This window comes from Nicotiana tomentosiformis, chromosome 4 (genome assembly GCF_000390325.3).
Source record: "Nicotiana tomentosiformis chromosome 4, ASM39032v3, whole genome shotgun sequence".
Lineage (NCBI taxonomy): Eukaryota > Viridiplantae > Streptophyta > Magnoliopsida > Solanales > Solanaceae > Nicotiana > Nicotiana tomentosiformis.
In genome coordinates, this window is record NC_090815.1 from 56,560,891 (window position 1) to 56,563,474 (window position 2,584).

At 45.0% G+C, this 2,584-nt stretch overlaps 1 protein-coding gene across 1 annotated transcript; it reads right to left on the reverse strand.

The window, feature by feature from the left end:
- Nucleotides 1–1,488: 1,488 nt before the first annotated feature.
- On the reverse strand, nucleotides 1,489–1,848 carry LOC138909730 (uncharacterized). The gene has a single exon (XM_070200943.1). The coding sequence runs from the start codon at nucleotides 1,846–1,848 to the stop codon at nucleotides 1,489–1,491; it is 360 nt and encodes a 119-aa protein (XP_070057044.1).
- Nucleotides 1,849–2,584: the final 736 nt, after the last annotated feature.

Here is a 2,584-nt window from a genome sequence, read left to right on the forward strand (position 1 = left end):
CTCGGTCATGATTCTTTCCCTGAGATCATCTACATTTGTAATACATAGCTGCCTTTTGTACCTTAGTGTACCATCATCCATGCCAAGGGTAAAAGCCATAGTTTTATGTTTTTGAATTTCCTCCATCAATTGCACCAAAAATGGATCATTGTATTGCTTATCTTTAACTTCCACAACAAACGATGATTCAACCCTATTTTTCACTATTACCCTTCCTTCACTAGAGTCCGCAAGACGAACTCCCAAACTAGCTAGCTGTTGAACCTCCTTGGCCAACGGCCTTTGATATGCCTCCAAGTGGGCCAAACTACCCATAGATTTCCGGCTAAGAGCATCCGCCACAATATTGGCTTTCCCCGGGTGATACAAAATATCGATGTCGTAATCCTTGAGTAACTCAAGCCATCTTCTCTGCCTCAGATTCAGCTCCTTTTGCTTGAAAATATATTGGAGACTCTTGTGGTCTGTGAATACATCCACATGGACCCATACAAATAATGACGCCAAATTTTCAATGCAAAAACCACTGCCGCAAGCTCTAAGTCATGAGTTGGATAATTCTTTTCATGATTCTTAAGTTGCCTAGAAGCATATGCTATAACCTTTCCATGTTGCATTAACACACACCCATGCCCAATTCTTGAAGCATCACAATATACCACAAATCCATCTATACCCTCTGGCAGGGCCAACACCGGCGCTGTAGTCAATCTTGATTTCAACTCCTGGAAGCTCCTTTCACAAGCATCGGACCATTAGAACTTAACTGCTTTCTGAGTCAATTTAGTCAACGGAGTGGCAAGAGTAGAGAACCCCTCCACAAACTTCCTGTAATACCATGCTAAACCCAAAACACTGCAATTCTCGATTGGCGTTGTAGGTCTAGGCCAATTCTTCACTGCTGAAATCTTTTGAGGATCCACTTTAATTCCTTCTCTGGAGACAACATGACCCAAGAATGTGATAGATTCGAGCCAAAATTCATATTTTGAAAATTTTGCATACAATTGGTGCTGATGAAGAGTCTGCAAAACTGCCCTGAGATGATCGACATGGTCCTCTCGACCTAGTGAATACACAAGAATATCATCAATGAATACTATCATAAAGAAATTGAGAAAAGGCTTGAAAACCCGATTCATAAGATCCATGAAAGCCGCTGGGGCATTTGTTAGCCCAAAAGACATTACCAAAAATTCAAAGTGCCCATACCGGGTCTGAAAAGCTATTTTCGGAATATCTTGCTCCCTGATCTTCAATTGGTGGTACCCGGACCGTAAATCAATTTTGGAGAAGTACCTGCCACCCTGTAACTGATCAAACAAATAATCTATTCTTGGTAATGGGTATTTGTTTTTGATTGTGACTTTGTTGAGCTGCTGATAGTCAATACACATCCTCAGTGATCCATCTTTCTTCCTCACAAAGAGAACCGGTGCTCCCCATGGTGACACACTCAGTCGGATGCAACCCTTCTCTAACCCTTCTCTAACTGTAGGGTGGAATAGATATAGGATATGTGCCTAGCATCACATCAATCCCAAAATCAATCTCCCTGTCTGGTGGGATTCCAGGGAGTTCATCAGGAATGACCTCCGGAAATTCATTCACAACAGGCACAGACTTAAGTGTAGGCGCCTCAACATTAGTGTACGTAACCCGGACCAAATGATAGATACACCCCTTATTAATCATCTTCGTGGCCTTAAGGTAAGAAATAAACCTACCCTTCGGCATCACATTATCCCCCTTCCACTCAACCACTGGCTCATTTGGAAATTCAAACCTCACCGTCTTAGTTAGGCAATCGAGCTTGGCAAAACATGAATAAAGCCAATCCATTCCCATAATTACATCAAAATTGACCATCCCCAATTTAATGAGATTGGCTACGGTGTCCCGACCATGCATCGTGACAATATAACCCCTATAAACCCGTGCGGCCATAATAGACTCGCCAACCGGAGTAGATATAGAGAATGACTCAGGAAGCTGTTCCGGTTCTATCCCAAATTCTATAGGAACATAAGGGGTAACATAGGACAAAGTGGAACCGGGATCAATAAGAGCATACACATCATGAGATTGGACAGTCAATATACATGTGACAACATCTAGAGAAGCCTTTGCACTCTGGCGACCACTCATAGCATAGAAACGGTTGGGTCCTCCTGAACTCTGCGCACCACCCCTAGCTACACCATGCCCTGCTGGTGCCAGAGTACCTCGAGCTGGAGTGTTACATGTAGCAGATCCCCAAGTGCATCTTCCCACACCCGGGGCATGGGGGACTCTGCTGCTGCTGGAATCTCCCTCCTGATCGGCCCTGCTGGTGGGGTCCCCTACTACCCTGATTGGGCCTGACACGACTCCCCTGCTGCTGACTGGGCCCTGCTGGCGGGGCACTGGCTGAAGACTGAGCAACAGACTGGGATGGCCCTAATGAGCTTCCCATAAAAGCTGACCTTCCCCCACCAAATGACTCCCCAAAGTTGCCCGCGGACCGGGCCTTGCTGGTACCCTCTTGCTCCATTCTGTTCTTCAACTTACAGTTTTCTGTAGCTTGAGCAAATGCTACCATCTT

What these genes read in the sequence shown, in the direction of transcription:
- LOC138909730 (XM_070200943.1), bottom strand. Translation starts at nt 1,848, where the DNA reads ATGGGAATGGATTGGCTTTATTCATGTTTTGCCAAGCTCGATTGCCTA.